The sequence below is a fragment of the Alexandromys fortis genome, unplaced genomic scaffold (genome assembly GCF_014885135.2).
Source record: "Alexandromys fortis isolate MF-2015 unplaced genomic scaffold, M_Fortis_MF-2015_v1.1 scaffold_58, whole genome shotgun sequence".
Classification (NCBI taxonomy): domain Eukaryota; kingdom Metazoa; phylum Chordata; class Mammalia; order Rodentia; family Cricetidae; genus Alexandromys; species Alexandromys fortis.
In genome coordinates this window covers 2,925,502-2,947,352 of record NW_026067940.1, presented here as the reverse complement: position 1 = coordinate 2,947,352, position 21,851 = coordinate 2,925,502, and the positions used below count along the sequence as shown (strand labels likewise).

General features: G+C 51.2%; 1 protein-coding gene across 1 annotated transcript in view; it reads right to left on the bottom strand.

Annotated features, from left to right (window-relative positions):
* Pkp1 (plakophilin 1) overlaps positions 1-21,851 on the bottom strand; it is a 42,846-nt gene that overhangs the window by 4,544 nt on the left and 16,451 nt on the right. Inside the window, exons 3-9 of the mRNA XM_050147741.1 lie at positions 9,421-9,815; positions 7,050-7,194; positions 5,353-5,560; positions 4,416-4,593; positions 2,968-3,082; positions 1,180-1,335; positions 467-643 (exon numbers count right to left, since the gene is read on the bottom strand). Of these exons, the coding sequence (XP_050003698.1) occupies positions 467-643; positions 1,180-1,335; positions 2,968-3,082; positions 4,416-4,593; positions 5,353-5,560; positions 7,050-7,194; positions 9,421-9,815 (1,374 nt within the window). The remainder of the gene's footprint in view (positions 1-466; positions 644-1,179; positions 1,336-2,967; positions 3,083-4,415; positions 4,594-5,352; positions 5,561-7,049; positions 7,195-9,420; positions 9,816-21,851) is intronic.

Genomic DNA, 21,851 nt, shown 5'->3' with positions numbered 1-21,851 from the left:
TCTACTGTTTCCCAAGTCTCTTTTGTCCCAAGTGCATCTGGAGAACAAAAGCTGGCCATCCATCAATATCCTATGGCTTTACCCTATGCCATCATGACCTTAAGCCCCAAAGCTGATTCTGTCACAGCTTTCTCCAAATCTGCCCATGTCTCAAACTCTGTCTACCAGTTCATCAGACAAGGATTTCTCTTGCTAAACACACTCCTCATCCCTGTCTCCTACTGTATATGGAGCCCAAGTAGTCAGCACCACAGGACAAGAGATTATCGTGTGGCATTACCCAGGAGTTCTCGGAGGGCAGAGGTGTGTCTGCCCCATCACTGCTCTGGTAACCAGCCCAAGGCCCAACATGCTCACATCTGCAGCTCGAAGCTTACATGGAGCCAGATGTGTTTGAGAGACTCAGGCAGGGAAAGGACAGACTGGTGGAAAGAACAGGGAATAATAGGAGAGTGAGCGTCCTCACCAGCCCCTTGCTGGCTGTCAGGTTCTGCAGGGCCCCAGCACAGGCCTCCAGGGTTGCATCCTTCTTGCTCTTGCCCATGAGGTTCAGGTAGGTGCGGATGGCATCTGAGTGGTACAGCCAGCTGCTGCCCTTGGGGTTGCTCTCCTCCTCGGGAAGGGGGCAGTCGTAGTTATTGTTCTGAAGACGGACAACAGGTTAGTGAGGGGTCTGGTGAGGTAACACACCCCAGCAGTGTGCCTCTCCCCCAGTTTCAGGTTGTGGGTTCTGTGGAGAAGGATGGGAGAAGACTGCTCCCTGCACCCTTTCTTCTGAGCATTCCAGAAACCCCACAAAATGAGGGGTTCTCTAGACGGTTTCCGGGCAGCATCACAGGAAGGGTGCTCCAGGGTAGCTGCATCCCTGAGCCTCCACATAGGTTTGGCAACAAGATGCTGAGAATTTTAGTTACTTTGGGATCTCCAGGCTGGTCTGGAGCCCAGCTTCTATGTCCTGACTGTCGGCTACAGCATCTTTCTTAAGAGATTTAGGAGGTAGTGGGAACCCTTGCCTAAGATGGAAAGAGTTCCATTGTTTCCTAAGTGCTCGGCAGTCAGAGGAAGACAAGGATGATTTCCCCATTACATAATAAGAGGAATGGAGGCCTGCAGAATGGGAGAGGTAGACCTGGTAGGTGCTGGGGGATGGGCCCTGGCTGTGCAGTGGTCACGGCTCACCATCATCTTGTCTCCCCTGTTGCTGAAGCAGCCGGTGGAGGACTTCTCAGTGTAGGTGTTGCGAGCGTTGTACTCCAGTTGGCGATAGCGGGTGGGCACCTCGGCGTCCAGGCGGTAGGAGAGGTTATGTAGGATACACATGCAGTTCTCCACGGACTAGGGGCAAGCAGAGAGTACCTGAGTCCTGTCCAGTCCTCACAGACTGCTGGGGCTGCCACCCACCCCGAGTACTCATAGTGAGCTGCTCCACTGTCAGTCTGGAAGGATCTCTCAGGCACACCCTGGGGACTAGCCACAGTTCCTCCTCTGCCACTTCCTGGCTGTTTGAACGTGTATAATAACTCATCTTTGTGGGCCTCAGTGTCCTCAGATGTAAAATGGGCTGTTCTCACCTCACTTGTCCAGTGGGGGAGATTATGCACTAGGTCCCCAGTTCTACACCCACAGTACGAGCCAAACACAAATTGAAATTATTTTGAAAAATCTAAGGGATTCCTGAGTACAGATTTCTTTCTTGGCACTTTAATAACTATTCATTTGACATTTATATTTTATTAGGGTTCATAAATAATATATGGATGATTTAAAGTATACAAAGGAGTGTGTATAGGTTACATTTAGATACCACTCATTTTATAGGAGGGCTTGAGACTGTGGCTTTGGGTGTGAATGGGGATTTGGAACAATGTCTGTGGCTACTGGGGGATGATGGCACAGGAAGAATACCAACCATGGGGCCTTGCACATAGTACACACAGCAGGCAGGGTGACCATTTCCATGGCTACAGACCACGTGTGGGCCAGAAGGCAAAAAGCATCTCCGTCCTAAAGCAACTTCCTTCAGAAGCAGTCCTAATTCCTTCTAGTTTCAAAAGCATCTAGTCACTGCTGTCTTTCTTGTCCCTTCTTCCCATGGTCACTCCTCAGTCCCCAACATCAAACGTCTTGGTGCATAGCAACAATGAGACCTGGGACTCAGGATTTCACAGAGGTCCCAGTGCACAGGTGCATTGTCTTTTGGTGAGCCTCCAGGCTAAGGGCTTGGGGTGGCAGATTTACCCTCTAGACAGGGCCTGGTCCCTGTTGGGGTCAGGGTGAATCTGACTTCTATTGGTTAGGGTTGTTCAGGCATAGGAGATATACACAGATCAGGAGAAAGGGGGATAAAGGCACTTTGTCCTGCAGCTTAATGATAAGGTTGTTCTCAGAGGCCTTGTTACCCCTTCCAGTGAAGGAAGCAAGAGATAGCACTTTCCCTTCACTGACCTTCCTGGTGACCTGGGTGTGGGGACTAGACCTCACTAGACCTCAGTGCCCTGAGTCACCGTCTGGCTATTGTGGGGGTACCTTAGCCCCCAGTTTATCTTTTCTCCAGGACCTGTCCTTTCAATTTGTGCATGCTGCTGCATCCAGAAGTCTAGAGAAGGCAGGAGGGGGGCTTGCCAGTGGCTTTTCTGGAGCTACTGGAAGGGGTTACATCTTGGAAAGGACACGGGGTCCCTGGGAACACGTTCATGGGCTCAACACCACATTAACAGCATGGCCCCCGAGCTCAAGCAGGGAGCACCACTGCTCTAGATGTCCCCTCCATTGTTCCCGCCTCTGCTCCTGTCACTGAGATAGATTACAGAAGCATCCAGAAAGTATAACCCTGACTCGTGGGTTCTCGAAGAGAGAAATGTCAGGACCAGGAGAGTTCCTAACAAACATGTGTTCCTGGGCTTTGCAGTTATGGGCAGAGACGTTGGGGCTGGAGATAGGGGTGTCACCAGGGGCCTGCACCCTCACCTTGTCATCGCAGCGGCTGGCAGCCACACAGTTCTGGACATAAGCCATGAGGGAGTCAATGAGCCCAGAGTAGTTCCGCATGGTCTGGCGGCCAGCATCAGCAGAGCTCAGGTTCCTGCAGGAGAGGACCAGGGAGGAGGAGGAGGATGCAGGTGGAGTGATGAGGAGGCAGGGCAGGAGGGGCAAAGTGTCGCGGGGACACATGGGGAAGAACAGCAGAAAGCACAGGGCAGAATTTGGAAGTTGTGGCAGGAAGAAGAAGGAAGAAGAGGAAGGGAGAGAGAAAAATGAGGGAAAAGGAGAGAAGGAAAAGAAATGATTTAACCTTATCTGCCTGCTCCTGGCTGACAGGAGTCTCCTCTGAACTCAGTTTTCATTGTTTCTGTCATTTAGTCCCTTGACACAAGGCTCTCCTTGGCTCCACTACATGTGATAGCCCTGCTCCTACCCTCTAGTGGTCACTTGAGGGACAGGCATTGGAAATGCCAGCATGCTGTCTTTGCCTGAGTAAGGCAAAGCTGAGGGGGTGCTGGACCAGAACTAGCAGGAGTGCAGGTGGGAGGCTAACCTGGGATTCAGATGTAACTACCTCTTCCAAAGGTTGTGCTCATTCCCAAGCCCCATGGGTCCTCCTGCCCTAGGCAGTGTGTATGGTGCATGTATAGGATGCGTGTGTGTATATTGTCACACCCAGGAGCCATGTGGCCCCATAAAGTCCTTAATTGCACTGGCTTTTCATCTACCCAGCCTCTTTGCCCTTTGGAAGCTGTGGCTGGAGGCTGGCTGGCTGCGAGAAGAGCAAGCTGAGACACAGAAGCATGTATCAACTTCACCCCTATTCTGGCAGTTCTTTGTGAGGTTCTGAGGGACAAGCTCCATTATAGCAAAATGAGATCCTAGAAGGGAACTCACTCCATGCCAGCACCCACCGGCAGCACATCCAGATCCCACCAGGGCTTTGCTACACCCTGCCGTGGAACTCAAACAACTTTGGGCAAGGCAGTACCATCTCCATGCCAATGAACATGGCAAATGGTTTCAGCACTTGGGCGGGAGGTGACTCATAAAGCAGCCAGTCAGCAGACTTTTGCGTAAAAGAATGCTCTTCAAGATAGTACAAGAAATATCACCACCCCCCTTGAGGGTGAAGGGAATGATTTAGTTGAATGAGTTTGGATATTCAAATGCAGGGTTTTTGTTTGTTTGTTTGTTTGTTTGTTTTTTACTCTTAGATTTCCAATGATGTCCTCTAGATCCTCCCAGGAGGTTGCATGGCATAGCCAGACTCAGAGACATTGGAAATACCTGGCCCTTTGTCCTGGAGCCAGGCCACAAAAAGCAGAGCCAAGATGAGCATTATGTTCTCTACTCTGGCTGAATGTCAGCTGAAGAGGAGACTGACTGTGGAAGGGCCTGAGCAGAAAGACCTGTGTGCCGTCTTCTCATACCTCAAGCAGCCCGTGGCGTTGAAGAAGACCTCGGGGTCCACCACGTCCCGGGACATGTTGCTGTTGCCATCACACCAGCCGGAGAATGGAATGATGACTCGGTCAGTCAGAACAGGGAGGGCATCGGCCACCAGCTCCTCCTTCAGCTCGTCAGTGGAGGACAGGTTCCAGAGTAGCCCTGGACACAGACATGATAAGTACAACACGGCAGGCTCCGCAAACCTAAGGACCTAAAGGTGCCGCCCCTAGCGTGGGCTCTAGCCAATGGCTCCCTTCCAGGTAGGCTTGGCCCATCAGACCATTGTCTAACTCTCTCTGATCCTAGTCTCAGTGTCCTTGTAAACTGCAGGTTCTTTGGGGTCTGAGACTATCTCAGAGCAGGAAAGATTCCTAAAATACAGCTGGTTGATCAGTGGTTTTAACCATATATTTCGGAACTTAGAACCGTTTTAAAGTCTTTGTTTTCCATCTGAAACAATATATGAGACGTATCAACCATGGAGGTCAGTCTAGAAGCTCTTATCAATTGTTAATCTGAACGTTCTCTTCTTTCCAGTCCAACTCAAGGTCTTCATGGTGACTTTGCTGTCCTGTTCCCCACCTTGAATGTTCCATGTGTGTCATGAATTCAGGGTAAGGGCATCCTTCCAGATCCACTAACCCCTGCCCTAGGCTGTGCTCCCCTCCCATCCCACACGTTTCTGTGCCTACTACATACGGTTCCTTCCCTTGCACCCCAGTCTCGAAGATGCCCTCCATCTCAGGCCATCATCAGGATACCACTGTCCCAGCTAGAGCCAGTGCCACTGCGCTCCTGAACTGTAGCTCAGCGAAACCTACACAGCTGTGTCTTGGCCTAGCCTAAAAGGGACTGGTCAGAGACACACCCTGCCACCTTGCCCAGTCCCCTCCCTGGCTTCCTACTGCAACAGCCTACCGGTCAGCTGTTTCTGGATCTCCGTGCTCCCACTTCTCCTCAGGAGGTTGACAGCCTCACGGATCCCATTCTGCCTCCTGGTCTCCAGCTTGTTGTTGGCGCTCCTGAACACCAGGTTGCGCAGGGCCCCAGCAGCAGCCTGCTGGACGTTCTGATTGGGGCTGCGGAGGAGGTCCACCAACTTGCAGATGCCCTGCAGCTGAAAGACCTGCCAAGAAAGTTGCCCACATTGCTTGTTCAAAGGAAAGGAGGCTGAGACAGTTATTCTCTACTCAAAGTAGCTATTTCTCAGGACAAAAAAAAAAAAAAGTCGGTTCAGAAGCACACAAGTCCACCACAACACATAAGCAATAATGAGTTAACGGCAACTGGCCCAGACAAGAAAGCCAAAGACCTGAATTCAGAGCTAGATCCTCATATCCTACTCAGGGCCCTTAGCAAGTCTCTCCTCTGTCTGGAGCCTTGTGTTCCTCCTCTGGAGCATGCTAAAGACCAGCTGAGAAGCTGTACCACCATACTTCAGAATCCCAAGGCAAAACACGCTGAAGGTATCACAGAAGGTCTCCTATGGTCGAAATTTTGATGAAAGCTACCCCGGGCTTCTAGGAAGCCATTTGTGGCACATAGAGCTGTATACTGTGTGGTGTAGGTGTTTTCCTAGCCGGCCAACAGCCAAGCGTGGGAGGTGTTAATGAACCCTGTTTTCACTGAGGGAAAGAGCTGGGAGGGAGAGAGTCTTATACTTGAGTGGAATCTGAGGAGGGGGATTTCTGTGGAACTCATGGCTATCAAATTGAGCCGTGGGCCCCTTCCAAGGCTGTTGTAGAACACAAGCCTCCTAGTGTAGCAGCCATTATTATCTTCATCACAGCAGCTGCAATGGCTTCTCAGAGATCCTCAAGATGGTGTTTGCTGAGAGCTGAGTGTGTGCCGCAAATCCTGAAGATCTGAGCTCAGTCTCTAAGACTCACCCAGTAGGAGAGAACTGAACCCTGAGTTGTCCTCTGATCACTGCATAGACACACATGCATGGGCACGCACACACACACATGCACACACAAACACACACACACACACACACACTGAGTAAAAAGATTGGGCCTGTTACCAGAAGGAGAGGAGAGAGAGAATCATTAGATCTTCACCTGAGATTCAAGCCACTCCCCCCATGTTTCCCTCCCAGAGATATGTAATCCTACCCAAGCTGTATAAGGTCCCGTGGTCTCAGGTCTTGGAGGTGATAGAGTATATAGAATATGAAAGATTAGATGAAGAGTAGGGGACACTCCATCTGTGCTGGGATGAGACTTGCTTTGGGGTCACTTATGTGCTTGCAAGTGTCTCATTACCCATGCTTTCTAAATAAACCCAATAAATTCATTGACATGCCAGGTTGTGTCCTGGTGGGATCACTACTCTGGTCTGTTGTTAGTGCATTGTCTTGGGTGAATAGCCGTTTATCTGTATCTCCCTAGGAAAGGTTCACATAGCAATGACCAGTGGGGGAAAGGCAACTGTCTAAGGTCCACTCAGGAGGGCATTACTCTGCAGGTTAGGATGCAGCTCTGATCTTGCAGGGAATACTCCTCCTCCTGGTATCTGGGTGCCTTGGAAAGGAACCAACTACTCATCTCCAAATCCGGGGCCAGACTGACACACTCAGGACCTGGCACTGAGAAACGTGTATGGCCTGTTACCTGTTGCTTGGCAGATTCATCCTGGAAGCAGGTATGCTGGATGTAATAGGCCCCGATGGCCTGGTACTTCTCATCCTGGGAGCTCAGGTACTGCACAGCCTTGGGGATGGTCAGCCCACTGCACTCAATGTCCTCACTGCAGATTCTGGAAGAATGGGGTGCAGTGCATTATAGGGTGAGCTTGGAGCCCTGGCGAGCAGGCTCCATATTCTTTCTTATACACCCAACCGCCACAGCCTCTTCCTCCCTATGAGGAAGGAAAAAAGCTGTGGTCTGGGTTCCCCTCTTCTGGAATGAGGCCCCTGTTGTGGGTTAAGGCCAAAGCAGGACAGTCACCTTTACACTGTGCGCAAACTTAGCCCTGTTTCCTGAGATGAAGCTTTCCGTCTATCCTGCCAATGTGTTTGTGCCTCATCTCGGGAAAGTGAAAGTGAATGGCTTGTCTTTTCCCTCTCTTCTTCTGCCCCGTCCTCCCAAGTCCAGTTAGCTTCTTACACACACACACACACACACACACACACACACACACACACTCACCGTCACCATACTCATCTGGGTTAGGGTCACTTTTGTGGGGCTAGTGTCTAGAGGCAGCTCTACACAGCACATTACAGCCTTTAGCTAGGTCCTGAAATCCTGTCCACTAGATGGTTCTCCAGCTCAGAAGCTACCTGCAGCTTCTCCATACAGCAGGTTCAATTTCAAACTGCTTAGACACTGAAGGGCATGCCTTAGGTTGAACCACAGCAAATGGCTATTAGTTCACTGTTTCAACTGAATGTTTGGCTCCACTGCAACCTCTGGCACGTTCCCTTGCCTCTGGCAAGAGTCCGTCGGTTGTAGCAAGACATCCGCGGTTCCAGGCACGAAGGCCTAGCCTAGGCCTGCTGGAGTCTCCCTTCCAAGAAGCCTTTCCAAGGAAGGGAATCCTCGTCTGGAAACTCCTTCAGCTCCCATGGTATGCTCAATAAATAACCACAGTTATAGCTAAGGCAATCCAACTTCATTTCTGAAATCCATCATCCGAAGGGCAGAGTTCTCCGGCTCTGGGCTAGTTGAACACCTGCCTTCTATTGAGAAGGCCTCACCTCACCTTTATCAGTCAACTGTCCCTTCTACATGGCTTGTCACTCAACCCTAGACCTCCAGTTGGGGTCAGAGGGTGCCATGATTAGTCTCCAGAAGAGAAGCATTTCTGAGTCCTCTCACAAGTTATCCTAAATACCCCTTACATATTTCAAACAGGAGAGGTCCACTTGAAACGGATCCCAATTTCGTTCAGAACAGTGTGGGACTGGGAGGAAAGAGTACAGCACACAGAACCAGCTGTGTGGCCTTGGACAAGTGCCGCCATCTGCCAGCTTTGTTTAGTCTTCCCTACAGTCTGCCTGGAAAGGGGCTAAACAGGAAGAAGGCAAAGTTCCTCGGTCACTAAGACTGTGTCACCATGGCTGTGCCTCCTGGGATCACTGCAGAGCTGGCATGGAGTAGGTGCTCCCTAAATATTTGACAAATGAGTAACTGTCATGAGGAGATAAGGGATAGTGGGAAGGTTCATGAAGGTTCATGGTGTTCTGAGCCTTAAAGGCAGGTTCAGTGTTACTGTAGGCCCAAAATGCCCTCTGCTTATGTCTCTATAGGACAGCTCATCAGGTCTGCTTCAGAGTGTGTGTGTGTATGTGTGTGTGTGTGTGTGAGAGAGAGAGAGAGAGAGAGAGAGAGAAAGAGAGAGAGAGAGAGAGAGAGAGGCTATTCCATAGAAGACTTGCTGGAACATATATTGCAAGGATCTCCAGGTGTCTGTAGGACTGTGTGGGGCCCAGGAACGAATATTTATTTTTAAATGTTATTTTATATGTAAATGGGTATCCTGCTTGCATGAATGCCTAACTGGAGGGCAGAAAAGGGTGTTGGCTCTTCTGGAACTGGAGTCACAGATGGTTGTAAGCCACATGTGGGTGCTGGGAATCAAACTTGGGTCCTTTGGAAGAGCAGCCAGTGCTCTTGACTGCTAAGCCACCTCTCCAGCCCTGAGAACAAGTATTTCTAACACATTCCCGGGTGCTGCTGATGTTGCTGATCACAGAGACATGGCGTGGCAGCCCTCGGCCTGTTAATCTCTCCTTTGCCCTTCCTCTGTTCACAGCTGTGGATCCTTAAGACCTGTGTAAGCAATGGCTGGGTTCTGGAGCCTTTTCACTCTGAGGACTCCCTAGTCAGTGGCCCATGAGCCCAGAGATTTCTCAAGGTGGCCAACGCTGAAATCAGAACACAGGTGGAGCCTCTCCCTACTTCCCTGGGAGCCCCTGGCAGAGTGGGCCGGCTAGCAGACTGCCTCCCACTGGCCCCACCACAGCCCCGCAGCACTCACTTGGAACTGGCCCTTGAGTGGCCAAAGGACAGGTCCTTGTTGCAGGAGATAGGCGGCACATACACCGGGTCCTGCTTGGAGGTGCAGGAGGGAGGTCGCACGGGACACTTCTTGACGGCCTTCTGACCGCTGCAGGTGCTGTAAAAGCTGTAGCGGTTCTGGGTGGTCTTGTGGCCCTTGCCGCCCAGCGTGCCCTTGCGCAGAGTGCCCCTCGGGTCACAGTAGAGGTCGGGCTCACTGCGGCTCGCCTTGATTTTTTGCATGAAGCAGATGTCGCTGCCGGCGCCTGTGGTGGCACAGCTTCCGCGGGGATAGTTCCGGCTCCAGTTCTCCATCTGGCTGTAGGAGCTGAAGCGCCTGTTGTCAGACTCCCGCTTGAGGGTCCCATTGTAGATCTAGACAGGAAAGGTGTGAGTTGTTTAGCCAAGTGCTTAACTGGGATCCTGGATCTAGCTGTCCACAAAGACGGCCTTTCCCACCCTAGTTACAGTGTTCAGAGGATCTGGAGATACTTGCAGAGAAAGGAACCGTGAACATTGTCTACTTGCTATATTATTTTTTCCAAGGGCAGGTTGTGATCCACTATGGAATATGAGATCATATTAGCAGCTATGTCCACCCTTATTAAAAGTATTGAATAAAGAAATGTATTGGAAAATACACATACAATACAGAGTGTAACACAGTAGAGACATAACCTGTTTTGCGCTACAGCGAGTTGATTCTGAATTGCAATGAAAAATGTACTTTTTTTTAAAAATTAAAAGATAGTTTATTTTGTGTACATGAGTATTCTGTCTGCATGTATGTCTACACATCACGTGAATGTCTAGTGCCCGAGAAGGTACCAGAAGAGGGTGTCAGATTCCTTGGAACTCCGGTTACAGATGGTTGAGAGCCACCATATGGTTGCTGAGGATTGAACCCAGGTCCTCTAGAAGAGAAACCAGTGCTTTAACTGCTGAGCCATCTCTCCAGAGCCCAAATTTACTTCTTATTGTGGAAATGTCTGAAAGGAAGACGTTCTATACCACTGATCCGGCCACATGCGCAAAGTCTAGGATGGGGTCTGCAAGCCAGGGAGAAGGGGGTCTTTCAGTTGTCACTGGGGAAGGAGCCTTTGTGTCAAGTCCTTGCCTTGTCCCTTCGGGTCATCCCCAACAGCAGGGGCTTCTGACACAGCCAGCCCTGCCTCAGCACTGTGCACGTTTGGGAATGTCAGCTGCTAGGAAGCCACTGTGCAACAGAGACAGCACAGGGCCACAGGCTGGGGCACAGGGAGACCTCTAGGCTGCGCTGTCAGGCGGGCTGGGAAAGAAGTGGCGCAGAATCTCATCCAAAGGGGAACATGCCCCACCAACAAGGTGTTCCTAAGGGTCTTGTAAGCCAAGTGGGAATTTACTTCTCTGGGAGGAGCCTGCAAAGCCAGAGACTTGGTGAGAATCAGCTGTGGTACTGAACTCTCCACAGAAGACTTTCCCAGACCCAAAAGCTGGCAGGTTTGGCCTGCTGGAACTTGTTCTCAGACTACAGGATCAACACTGAGCCTGATAAAACCTCTCTATACAGGTGCTGACTTGGGACTCACCTTTGCTGGGATGAGCGAGGGCCAAGTCCAGCCCAGAGACTGCCCACTCAACCCTAAGCACGGGATGGGGTAGAGAAGGTGAGAGAAGAGAAACGGTTGCAAACTGTGTGTCTGCAGGGGAGGCTGTTTGGCGACCAGCAATTCCCCTCTACACTGGATCTGGCCACACAGACTAAGGAGGGACCCGTTGTTCCAGTTCCCTGAAAGAATTGGTGTAAAGCTACCAGCTGGAAGTGGTATCTAAAACCCAGAAGCCACAGGCTGTTAACCTTGGTGGTGGCAGGTACTCTCCCTTCGCCATGCCAAGCAGGCACAATTTTCTGCCCCCAAATGGGTCAAACCACCCTGCCACACACACAGTGAGCTGCTCTGTGGGAGTCGGGAGAGACACAAACAACAGCAAGGCAGAGGTGAGAGGAGCTAGGAGTTTCCTTGCCGTTTGGAGGTGAACCAGACAATTATACACAAAATGTAAAGAGGCCTCCACTGCCTCGGGCAGTGGCCACATTCTGCCTTCTCCCAGGGAAGGAGGGCAGCAGATGGCGCTTTGGAGGGAAAGCCGAACCAAACACTCCCCAGGGCAGGCTGGGCTTAAGAGGGAAAGGCAACAGGAGCTCCCTTGTTCTCAGTAAGTGACACACCTGGACGTCATCTCAGACACCTGATGAGGAGTGCAGATGCTCGCCTGGCCCAAACCCAGCAAAGACGCCATCCTGCTGATTAAGCCTGAGAGACGTTCTGGTCTCAGCAACCTGTGCTGGGAAAGGGAGCAGCAGGCGGCCCTGGCAAGTCTCGGCGAGGTGGGCTGCCCCCAGGGAATGGGCGAGGACGCCCCTGTGAGATTGCAGTACCAGCTCCCCCCCCATCAGCCACACCCCAGTAATGTCATCCATTCCTGGGAGCCCCACCCCAGCTTTTAAAGTCACAGTGCTGGATTGTAAGAGTGTGACAGCTAGAGGTGGCTCTCCCGTCTCCGTTGCCTTTTGTGGTCACGTTGACAAGCAGGAGATAAACTCTCCAGGGCTCAGATAACGCATTCTGCCTCTAGGCCTCCTGCACAGGTAGCCCATGCCCCTGCTGTAGCTGCAGCCTGCTAAGGCTGCATTGGAAGTGGCATCTCGGGACTCCAAAGAGTTTCCTCAAGCGTGAGCAGGTTAGGACTCAGGAGTGCAGGCTGGAGTCAGCCGGTCTTGGCTATGTCAGCTGCCTCCTAGGGTTAACCTGAGGCAAGAGACTTAAACCCAGTGTGTCTGAGTTTCTCCAGCTGTATGTCCGAGATCCTAATTGTTCATGACATAGAGGGTCATTAGAATCATTAGGCTAATGTTCGTGAATTAGAACTGGACATGACATGAGTGCTTGGACAGTCGGCGTCCTTCTGACTCTCATGCTGGCTGCCTTTAGGAGCTGGCTGAGGGCACACACATGCACATGTACTCCCGTGATCCTCCTGTCTCTCCCTCCCTAATGCTGAGATTACACGCATATGCCATCAGGCCAATCTTTCTACATGGGTACTGGGGGTCCGAACGCAGGTCCTCATATTGGCATGGCAATAAATCTACCGACTGAGCTAATTCCCTGTCCTTTCTGCTTCCCTCCCCATCTGAATATTTTAAGACAGAGCCTCTTACTGAAGCCAGAGCTCATGGATTCAGTTAGTCTAGCAGGCCAATGGACTTCAGTGGTCTGTTCCCCCGGCACTGGGAATAGATTACAGATGTTATAGTTACAGGTGTGAACTGCCATGCCTGACCGTGAAGTGGGTGCTAGGATCCAAACTCAGGTTCTCATGCTTGTGGAGCAGCTACTTTACCAGTTGAGCCATCCTTGGCCCCTGACTGAGGGTTTTCAATAACTCACACCATTTCTAAAGAAGTTTCTAGATAATCCATAAGGGAGTGACACCCAGGATTCAGAGCCCATGCCGCGCTCATTCCATAGCACAGAACAGGTCTAAGTATGTTTGGGAAAAATAGAGGTACCCATTCTGCCCAGATGGTACATGCTGAACGAAGCAGGCTTTCTGCCAAGATGGTGCAGTAAGCAACCAAGATGGGTGCTCCTGGCATCTGTGGCAAGACACTTCTCCATTGTCTGGATGCCCAGGCACCACAGGATGTTTGTGAGAGCCCCCGCCCCCAGGCTCCAAATGATAGCAGTCCCACTCCCACCCCCACTTCCAAACACGGGCTTCCAAGGCTTAGGCAAACAGCTGCAGCCAGAAGAGAATTCATGGGCACCTGTGCCCACAGCAGGTGGGAGAGCTTTGCTGCCAATCCCTCTCCAGCCACACCCCCACACTCAGATAGGAATCTACTGGCAGCCTCCTCTTCATTAAATACAAAGGGGGTATACACACACACACACACACACACACACACACACACACACACACACGATATCAGAGGACTTCCCATACCTTCTTGAGAAACTCAAACCTCAGGTGGGACAGACTGTGAGACCATGTAGTCAACAGGCCGGGTTAGGCCTGAGTTTGGCTGCACTGAAGCCCAGAGTGTGGACACAGAGACATGCTTCTCCAGTTGGTATAGTAGCTGGGCTCTTGGGAGTCAACTGTTGGGACCACATTCCAAGGCTAGCCAGACAAGACTGTGTTGGCCAGAAGCCTCCCTAGCCAGCCTGTGTTCTGCCCTCTCTTCTCCTAACTTAAGTCTAGTTACTCACCTGTTAAAAGAGTGAAGCCAAGCTGCGTGCCTGGAGGCATTTGTTTCCTAACTTGGTTGTTCCTGCATCTGAGGAAGAAGTGTCTTCATTATGCTAAAGAAGCACCCTGTTGTTTAGTGGCCCTGCCTCTGAGGCCATCAGGCCCCTAAATGCCTTCTTCACTCCCCCCCCCCCTTGTTCTGAAGAAGTGTGGTATTTCAATCCGCACTCATGGTCCCTGGATCCCTGTTCTTCTTTAAGTTAAGTAGGAAGCTCTCAGGAGCCCACCCCTCACTGTGTAGGCAAGGAACGTGAATTCTAGAGTGGGCTGGATCAAAGTAAACCAATGCTTTTCTTAGGCTCCAAAGGCCCGAGGGACCCCTATGTGTCAGCATTATTGGGGGGACAATAAGCAACCATTCTGGAGGAGGTGATGCCCACCTGAGCATGCTGTCTGCCTCCTTCTTTGGCATTGCCACCTCTTAGACCGTGGTCCTGTATGTCCTTGGTATATTCCTGGGCACCCCCTAACTTATGAATTGTAATGTAAGTATCTGATCCTGACACGTGACCCCCAAAGGGGTCGTGACACACGGGTTGAGAACTACCATTCTGATCCTCGCCTTTTCACCCCATCACTTCCTCCTTTCTCAGACAAAGCTTCCCCTAGTCCCGGCCTTGCTGGAGAACTCACTGTGTCTCTGCCGTTTACCAGGTAAGCACATGAACTTGCCTCTGGCCCACCTACCCAGCGGCCTCTTCCTTCCCTAGCACGCGCTCTCACATGGTCCCACAGCAACAGATACACACTAGCCCCTGCTTCCCCTGCTTTCTGCCCACCTACTTTCGAACCTCATATTTTTCCCAAGCTTCTGCTCCAACCCGTCATCTCCAAGAGGGCTGCTCTGCCCCTTCTTGGTCCTGGATACTCACAGCTGGAATCCTTCAGCTACACACCTAGTTTCCCCTGGCCTTGTCTGTTCTCTTGTTACTACAATAGGGTTGTTATTCCAAGCTTTTCAAGCCAAAGAGCTCTGCCTAGCAGGGGGCTGGGTTCCCAGCAAGCACTTGTGGAAAAGAGAGCTACTTTTGCTCTGGAGAATTTCTTCTGGGAATGGACACTCTGGTTGCTGATGAGCACTACTGGGTTCTCCATGGCCTCCTTGCCTGGGGTCTACCACAGACAAAGTGAGCTGGTGGAAGGTAGAAGGGTTCTGAGCAATGCAAGACAGCCTATCCCAGCAGCACAGCCTGAGCTCACAGCCTGGAGTCCAGGACTTCCTTTACCCTGCCCTGGGACATAGCTGATACCTGGCTGAGCCCAGAAAGTTCTGCCTCAGAGCTGGATAAGCAGACTGAAACTGCCTGCCTCCTTGGAAGCAGTGTATGCGCTAGGCAGGCCAAGATGAAAAGAGTGTCCACGTCCCCAGCTATTAGCCCATTTTGAAACCACGCTTCTGCCAACAAGGTGGGGCTGGCCAAACTGGCTCTGCCACAGGTCACACCCTTCTCTGCCTGGAGAGTCACACACCCAGTGGAGTGTCCAACAGGGCCATGTTCAGCAAGGCAATCTCCCCACACCCTTCTCATGAAAGCCAGCACACATACAACTTCACAGAGTCCTCATCCCTTTTGGACCTGGAAAGAGCTTTTGGGCCTTGGCAGCGCTCCCCAACTCCCCACAAGAACAGCCTCCGAGGTAGTTTATCTAGCAAGTACTACTGCCTACCTGTCTGTGCCCACTGAGGGCCCTTACACAATAATGACAATGGCCTTCTTGCATCTTTTTAGGGTTGTGTTCACTAGTGAGTAGCAAAGTACATCTGGTTTACAGGTGACCTGCCCTTCTTTCCTAGTGCTGGCAGACTAGGGCCCTCTACCAAGAAGGCACCCAAGAGGGGCACATAGGACCCTAAAGGTACAGGGTGCTGCTTACTTAGCCGTGTGAGTCAGTGAAGAAGCCACTGAGGCCTGAGTCACCAAAGATGCAACTTCATCAGGGAGAGTGCTGGTCCCTGACTCCTCTGGGCACACCTTCCTCTAGAGAAGCACAAGTCCCACCCTGGGCTGGGTTTCTTATTTCCTGGCACACAGTTGTGAGAACACCCCACTGGTCAGAATCCCTGATGTCCGTCCAGGCAGAGAGTGGTGCCACTGGGCCTTGAAGGAGGCTGGGGTGGGAGTGCCTCATTGTGGAGTCCTCAAAGGCAGGGAGGAGACACACCCACAATTCCATTACCAACACCCTGAAACCCACAGTGTCTTCCCAGGGACACCCCAGAAGCAAGAGAGATGCCTGTGAACTAAAGGGTTGTGTCTAGTTGACAACCAGTTCTCATTTATTGAGAAGAGGGACAAGAGCAAACTCCGATACAGTCCCATTCCAGGACTCAGATAAGTTTTATTAACTGTTTTGTGTGTGTGTGTGTGTGTGTGCATGTTTGTGTATGTATGTGTGTTTGTGTGTGTTTTTGTATTTGTGTGTGTGAGTGTGTGTGTGTTTGTGTATGTGTGTGTTTGAAATAGAGTCTTACACATAGCCCAGTCATAATTACCCTGCCTCAGCCTCCTGAGTATTAGGATTATAAGGATGAGCACGGCACGTGTGTTGTCACCTAAAAACTTGAAAAAGTGAAAAACCAAAGCTTTGGTGCCCATCTCGGAAGCATGTGTAGACTTTACGAGAAAGCTGGTCGGGAACAGTGCCTCTCATGACCTTTGAAGAATAAAAGCTGTGAGCCCTTACCAATCAGTATAAAGAAACATTTGCAACTGGGTAGTGGTGGTGCATGCACGCCTTTAATCCCAGCTTACAGGAGGCAGAGGCAGGCAGATCTCTGTGAGTTCGAGGCCAGCCTGGGCTACAAAGCAAGTTTCAGGACAGGCTCCAAAGCTACACAGAGACACCCTGTCTTGACAAACCAAATAATAATAATAATAACTTTCAGATGACTGAAAGCAGATCTCCTAAAATGTCAAGATGACTGAAGCCCAAGTGTGAGGGTGCTACAGAATCCCACCCAGTAGTCCAGGAGGCTTTCAGGAGGTGACCATCTTTCCGGGGACACCCGATGCCCAATGCCCCTGTTACTTGGCCTCTTTGGCTGCAGGCTCCAAGTCTTCCTTATCGATGAGAAGCCTGCAGGGGCTCCTCATATCCAGTGGGAGGCGTCAAAGTGAGCTGGCCCTCTATGCCAGCTGCTCTCAGAACTGCCCACCACTCCAGTAACAGTGCCAGCTGTCCCTCGCCCTGAGCCCAGCTTTATCACTCGCCCGGCTCCTCTCCTGCCTCCTCACTGCAGACGTAGGGCTGTTTTAGTTCCTGCCCCCACCAGAATGAACAGGGGCACAGGACATAGGTTTCACACGCATATTTCTTTCTAAAGATGAAAAGACAATGATCATTAACTGTGTATAGGAGTGTGTGTCTGCGTGTGGGTAGGTACAGGTTAGTGCAGGCACCTGCCGAGGACAGAGGTGCCTGGTCCCCTGGAACTAGAGTTACAGAGAGTTATGGGCTGTGTGACATGAGGACTGGAAGTCAAACTTCAGGGCTCTGGAAGAGGAGCCAGTGCTCTGAACTGCAAAGCCATCTCTCCATTCCCCATGTTTCCTTCCAAAAGGGAAATCCGAGCAGGGGCTCAATGCGTGATCTCTCCCGTACAGGTGGCAGTAGAGCCCTCACGCTTGACTCTCTCCTACAAACTCAGAGAAGTTGGAGCCTCAGTTATTCTACACTGCAATGTCATGGATTCTAAATTTTGAACTCAGCTGTCCCAGTGATGGGTCAATCCAGGGAGGGAGGAAAGAGGAAGGGGAGCACAGAAGTGTGAACTGGTTTCCCTGCAGGATACTTTTAAGTCAAGAAGATCTCTCATAGCCAGTGTCCCCCACCCTGTCCTGGAATGTCAGAGGGGAGACTGAGTATCCCCAGAATCCTTGGGAACCATGAGCCCTGAGTGTTATTTCAGTGTTAGAAGAGAGTCATAGACTTTGTGGAAGATACAGATCCCAGGGAACCTGCTTCCCTGGTCCTAAAGAGCTCCCCAAAGACCCGAATCCATTGCTGCTGATTAGATGATCAAGAACGTCATATGAAGACATGTGACCACCCCTTAGCCACCCCTTACCCCAACGTTTGGGTAGAAAAGCATCTCTTTGGAAGACGGACATGTATATGTGCATAATGTACATGCAAGCATGCACATGCGTGTGCACATATATTTACTTGCATCCACATGTGCACAAGCATACACTCATCCTGTACACACCCCACCTGCTCACTTGGGAAGCTTGATCTCATCTGAGGCCATTTGGCTAGAGATGGCAGATGGTGAACCAGACCTTTGGTCTCCCCTCAGTGTTTGTACTGAGTGACCAGCCATCAGCTACTAGAGTCTGGTGATGGGAACAAAATCTGAGTGACAAAGAGAACTGGGTATGGTGGCATATGCCTGTAATCCTAGCACTCCAGACGCTGACCAAGAGAACCATGAATTCCAGACCACTCCAGGCTTCATTGTCAGGACCTGTCTCAATAAGACAAAACAAAACAACAACAAAAGCAAAGTGTTTCTATCCTAGGTGGCTCTGGTGTTTACCCATGGGCTGACCTGATTCTTAGAGAGCCCAGACCTAGGAGCTACTTGCCTCTTTTCTTTTTATGGGTTATGAGAGATTCTTGAATATATTTAAGAGGATAGTAAAGCTTGGGGAAGGGCAAATTCAGTTGCAGAAGGATTGTCTACCATGTTCAAGGCCTTGGGTTTGACCTTCAGCACTGTGGGAAGGAGGAAGAAAGGGAAAGAAATAAAGAACTTAGCTGCTCACTGGTGTCACACAAGTGTGCTGTCCAAAGCCAGGGCTGAAAAGACCCTCTGGCCCAAAGGACACCAGGACAGTGGAGACCTTGTGGCTCCTGTGCTCCATGTGGGAACACGAGTGCAATGATGGGGAGGAGGAACTGGCTCCCTTGAGCCACACCTTCTCGAGGAGCAATGCTGGGCAAGTTGTGTGTTGGACACAGGGGTCCATGCTAAGGTTGGTAGCAGAGCTGGACCCTGGAGTCCTTTGAAGTTAGCCAACTGTTGCTGGGCTTCTTTGGATTTTAGTGGAAGTATGGGTCATTGGCAGCTCCCTGAGTACCCCCACCTCCAGAGAGGTGGTTAGAATTTTAGGCAAAGGTGGAAGAAGTTGGGGGTTGTCCCTGAACTCCAAGATGGGGGTTCCATTCCACAGAGCCTGGCCCTTGTCTGACACTGGAGTTAGAGACTTCCTCTGTACATACTCCACTGGCAAAAAAGTATTCAGCTAGGCCTGGGGCTGGTGGCCTTAAGGGGCAGGGGCTTCACAAGGTGCTTTTCTCCATGGCCGGCAGAGCTCTACACGACACGACCTGGGTGGGAGTCAGTGTTGGAAAGCCATCCCACATGGTTATCTTATGACTCCGAATCCTTCCTCGCATATTTTTGCCATGCACCATTGGTGACTGTGAGGTGATCTTAGGGACCCCAAGGACACAGGCCGTAACCGTCACTGAAGCACATAGACACTTTTGCATTTCGAGCCTGATGACCACAAGCCTAAGCACGGGTCCCTATGCTTCTCCGTTACTCACAGCGTCTCTTTCGGCGCAAAAGAGCTCAAAGTTCCCAGTGGACCTGATGACCACAAGCCTAAGCACGGGTCCCTATGCTTCTCCGTTACTCACAGCGTCTCTTTCGGCGCAAAAGAGCTCAAAGTTCCCAGTGGACCTGATGACCACAAGCCTAAGCACGGGTCCCTATGCTTCTCCGTTACTCACAGCGTCTCTTTCGGCGCAAAAGAGCTCAAAGTTCCCAGTGGACCTGATGACCACAAGCCTAAGCACGGGTCCCTATGCTTCTCCGTTACTCACAGCGTCTCTTTCGGCGCAAAAGAGCTCAAAGTTCCCAGTGGAGCAGAAGCACCTCCCAAGCATTAAAGTGTCCTTTACAGGTTATCAGGGTCATGGCTAGCCTTCCTCGAATAGCAAAGAATACTGTTTGTGTCATCTGGCTTAGGGATATGTGACTTCTCTTCAAAGGAAATACACTGAAATGGAAAAGTTCTCCCTTGACCCATAAGTACTAGTTGGTGTGATGGTTTTGTAAAACTGTGATACTCGAGTGCTCACGGCCTGGGTTTCGGGAATGCCACCGTAGCCAAGCGAAGCTTAAGGCTGCCAGGGGCCAAGAACTCTGAGCACCAGATAGGGAGACCTGGACTCAGTCCCCTTTCCCTGCTGCTTAGGTGTACAGGTCTGTGCAATCAGCCTCCTTTCCCCAGCCTCAGTTTCTCCCATCACAGACGGCTCCAGTAGGCATTTTGGTTTTCAGCCGACCATTTCAGCCCTTGCTGAAGTCACAGCCTCCTGGCCAACCTGGCTCAACCCTGTATTCCTCCCTTCAAGGCCACTCCCCGGTACATAGGGTGGGGGTGGAGGGGCGGGCCCCCAAGCTGCTTCTTTCCCCACCTTTGTCTCGTCTCATCCCCTCCCCGCCCTGCCCCTCCACAACCAGATTTGATTTAGTTTTTCAGCTGAGTTTGCGCTCTTGGGGCAGGTAGGCAGGCAGGCCTCGCAGAGACTTGCCAGGGCCCTGGGGGAGAAAGCTGAGCCTCACCCTAGCAAAGGGTGGGGATAGCTCTTCCACCCACCTGGGAAGTCTCTCTGGGCTCAGTGACAAAAGGAAAATTCTCACCAATAGAGGCACCAGAAGATCCCTCAACCACTTCACTCCCATGGCCCTTCTTCTTGTCCCCACTTTCTGGCTTAGAGCTGGCTGGCAGGGGAGAGACACCACCCATCCTCTCCTGCCCCTCCTAGCTCCTGTCTCTCCTCATCCTTCACACCCCTTCATGGCCACTGGGCTCCAGACTCAATTCTGCCAACCTTACCTATGCAGGAAAGAGCAAGCCCCTGCCCTTTTCTGCCACTTAGTTCCCCAGCAAATCAAATAAGAGTAAAGGTACTTGGCTGCCCACTCATCTCACAGACACCCAAGGAATCGAGTCAGGGAGTGAAAACACGAACAGTCTGCGTAAATTCAGAACACAATCCTAATCCCAGGGATTATCACATTATCTGAGTTGATGGAGGATGTGGAGGGGTGAGCTGGCCTTACACGTTCCTGCTTGTTAGAATCCAGAACCTCAGGACCACATCCCCAAACCCTATGACTCCAGCGGAGAAGGTTTGGCCGTCACCTGACTCCTGCCTAGCAGCTTCCCTTTACAGACCAGGAAACTGAGGCCTAGGGAGGTTGAAGTCAGCATGCGCTGTGGAATTTAGCTTTTAATTATGTCCCTTCTTAGGCAGTTGTTTCATCTGGTCTTTGCTTTTAACCACAGTGTAAGGACTTTAAAGACTTGTTGGTTAAGTAGATGGCTTTTTGTCAGCCTCCCTCCCCCCTCCCCAAAGGGCCCCAAACCAAACTCTTAATCGCTTCTGGGGAAAACTAAAGATATTTACAATTATTCCTGATTCTTCACAACTGCCCTCCAAAGTTTTGGAGGCTGTACTTAGAAGATGTGAGGGGGGTGATGAGGATGGGCTATCTCTTCTGGTAGCTTCCTTCTTTAAAATAAAAAAGGGAGCTTTATCATGGGTCCCCTAATCCCTATCAGGAAGGAGGGAATTGAGCCCTAATGAATCCGTCTAATCCCTGGTTCTTCCCGTTTGGCCACCAACTCTGAGCTCTGCATTAACTGGATGGAAACCATAGCTGACCCATCAAGTTGAAATTGGCTTTGCTCTCCCAGGAGACAGTAACATTCTTTTCTGGGGATTTGCTGCTGGCCACGCCCTGGGCTAGCTCTATACCGGGTCTTCCCTCTCCACCTATCCCTCAGTCTCTCATGGGGACCAGAGAGAGGATGGGGAAGGGGGCAGGTGAGTTCTGGCCCTCAGTGATTGGCTGCAGGAAGCCAGGTTGCTTGTAAGACCTCTCTGGAACTGGAAGCTTGCAAGCTACTGCCTGGTGTGGTCCATTCTTTCGGGATGGCCAGAGCGGTACTCTCACTCCCCAATCCTACCCTCAGGGCCTTGCTGTGTTCTCCGCCTTCTCCTCTCTGTTCACACAATTCAACATTTAGCATCTCCTACAGGCCTCTCTGGTCCCCCATCTGAAGCTCATACTCAGGAATGCTATTCACATTT